The 2,809-nt window shown below is 42.8% G+C and overlaps 1 protein-coding gene across 1 annotated transcript in view; it reads left to right on the forward strand.

The window, feature by feature from the left end:
* Positions 1 to 217: 217 nt before the first annotated feature.
* Positions 218 to 2,809, forward strand: part of LOC118404112 (neurensin-1-like) — a 5,178-nt gene continuing 2,586 nt past the window's right edge. The window contains exon 1 of the mRNA XM_035803101.1: positions 218 to 666. Coding sequence (XP_035658994.1) covers positions 481 to 666 — 186 coding nt within the window. The 5' untranslated portion in view covers positions 218 to 480. The remainder of the gene's footprint in view (positions 667 to 2,809) is intronic.

Genomic DNA, 2,809 nt, shown 5'->3' on the forward strand with positions numbered 1-2,809 from the left:
TAAGGTTGCAGTGAGTGGGCGGTTGGGGGTACGATAAGATTCACGATTCATATTCTCATCTTATCAACGTGTCATCCGTTTCTCATGTTCGCGGGTCACAGCACGTAGGTTTTTACAAATTACATTGAATTAAATTGCATGGTGATAGCCGATCGTGTCATGACGTTAATTTCAGCCAGGGGGACACTAGACTTAAATACCCTTGGACGCAATTCTTCTCTTAGCGCCGGTAACTGTTACTCAAAAGCTTTTATCCCCGCGGGAGATTTGCATATATCTTCTTACAGTAAAGACTGTCCTCGCAATTCAACACGGCGAGCGGAAAGAAACCGAGGCGTATACGTAGTGGACCAGCCAGCCATTCCAGCCGTCGACTGAAATAAGATACACACAGTAGCCCCAAAATCTCGACAGAAAATCTGCTGCGGGAAGCTTATACGTCACCCTGTAATGTCGTCTTGAGGGTTGGCAAGACAAAGTATGGACTCCAGCTACGCCTACGCACCGCTAAGACCCGAGAACCCTGCCTATAGCGCCGGCCCTGTGCAGCCCGCCGAGCTAGTGGAAGCCTTACGGACGTGGCAGCTCAGCTCAGCGGATGCTCCGACCGGCAGGGTCCGCAGAAAAAGCTCGTGCGCCCGCCTCCGTGACGCCTTTGCTAACCAGGTAAGCAAGAGAGACATTCTACCCAAGTCCCATTTCGCATCGTACCACAACCTGTTGAATAGACAAGTGTTCGCGCCTCCGTAGCTGTGGTTTGTAAATACTAAGTAATAATGGCTTTGCGTGTGGGTGCCAGAGGGAGGTTGATGTAATGAGGACATAGTGAATCCTAGGTTCAGATAAATGACAATTTTCTGAGTCCTCAAATGCTGATATTATGACATCAAACTACTTGGAGAAATTTACATTTGGTATGTTGGATTTGGAGGACATGGCAAGAATGTGAATGAAAGCATATTGTCCACTATGGTGGCATCGGGAATACTCGTTGGTGAGGGAGATTCCGGTTTAAGTGCGATTTCTTGTGACTATCTAAAATTGATATAATCAAAACTAACTAATGAAGGTCTAAAAATGATTATTTATGGCAATATGTTAGGACAACTTTAGGATGGAAGACTTGGAACAGGGAGAGTGCTTTGGATAAAACATCGGACTAGAATTCATAAATATGTAAAGATGTCTTGAATATAGGTACAAATAACAGTTTTAATTAGAAAACATATGGCCGATTATCCATCAAATCAAACGTAAAACTAGCTCAAATAAAGAAAACCCATTCCTGTTTTTGTGACGTAAATATTCATGTAGCACACGTGACGAATTAATTGGCCATTGGCAATCATTATAAAGATCTTGCTTCTACTTAATCTAGATAGTTTTTTTTTAAATTCCAATACCCCATTCTAACATATTACGTTTGTTTTATCTGACTTCTACGGCTACCAAATGTAAACGCTTTAACAGAATAGAGAATCAATTTCAGTAAAGCCCCGGTCACAAAGCGCGTACGATTCCTTGCGATTCCTTCCGATGCGCAGGATAATCGCAGTGCGACGTAAGTCGGAAGAAAATCGGAAGCAATGGTTTAAGTATATGAAGCCGTGGTCACAAAGCGCGTAGTGGATCGTACGATGAGGTCATAAGAGCGTGCCTGTGTCAATCGCAGTGAATCATAGTAAATCGGGGAGCGTCGTATGGCGAAAAATAGAGCTGAAATGGATTTTGAACATGTTCAAAATTTCGCTATCGTCGTAAGGTTTTATTTGCCCCCATAGCAGAGTTCATTACGGCAATTTTTGTCTACTGATGAGGTTATAGATTTATGATTTTTTAGTATGTTGTGATGGTTTCAGTTTTACCTGATATTGTCGATATTGACGAAAAGGGGAAATATATCAGTCGCAACTGCCACAGTCGCAACCAGAGAACAGCGCGTCACGCACAGGTGATGCAGACAATAGTTTGATCGCTTCATGCACGTGAGTTTATAATTAGATCAAATCTCAGCTCTCGTCGGTCTTGGCACTCTTGGGTCAGTTTACCATAATCGTAATAACCATGGGGACAACTCGAACATAAAGGCAGGCTCTATGAGTCGGAAATATATATGATATAATGCTTATCATTTGATTTTTGTATGATGGCATCTTTTTGTTGATAGCATATCATGATACGATCTTCGACAGAGCCTGACACGTAGAGCCGGCAAGCAGGCCGAGATAACCATACCAGTACTCACGCTTGATTTGAACTTTTGCTTGTAATACTGTTGTCATGGTCTTTTTCAATTTATTTTTACAGTTAAAGATATTATAGGAAGGTATTTAACAGCTACGTCCACATGTTTGTTGGTTAAAGAAGCACAAAAGCGGTCAGACGGCTATACAGAAGAGACACAAGTGAAAAATCGTGCGACGCTGGAAAAATTTTGAACACCATCCGATGCGTTGCGATGGCTTGCGATGCTTATGATTTTGTTGCGATGTACTGCGCTCATCGTACGATATGCGGAATAGTCCATCGCAAGGAATCGTACGCGCTTTGTGACCGGGGCTTAAGTATGCCTGTTGAATATGAGTTCATGGTCTGAAGTGGATATGTGCGTGTGCTGTAATGACTCTATCTGCTGTAGTAGGTCAATGGCAATGCGTCACGTGTATCTGCAGCGAGTTATCTTCGACGAGAATGCTTTGGGTAGTGTCTGTCTGTATGTATGTATGCATGTATGTATGTGTGTATGCGTGCATTTGCGTATGTATGAATGAATGTACGTATGTGGTTAAACAGCACAACTCAGGAGGCA

Source organism: Branchiostoma floridae, chromosome 2 (assembly GCF_000003815.2).
Source record: "Branchiostoma floridae strain S238N-H82 chromosome 2, Bfl_VNyyK, whole genome shotgun sequence".
Taxonomy (NCBI): domain Eukaryota; kingdom Metazoa; phylum Chordata; class Leptocardii; order Amphioxiformes; family Branchiostomatidae; genus Branchiostoma; species Branchiostoma floridae.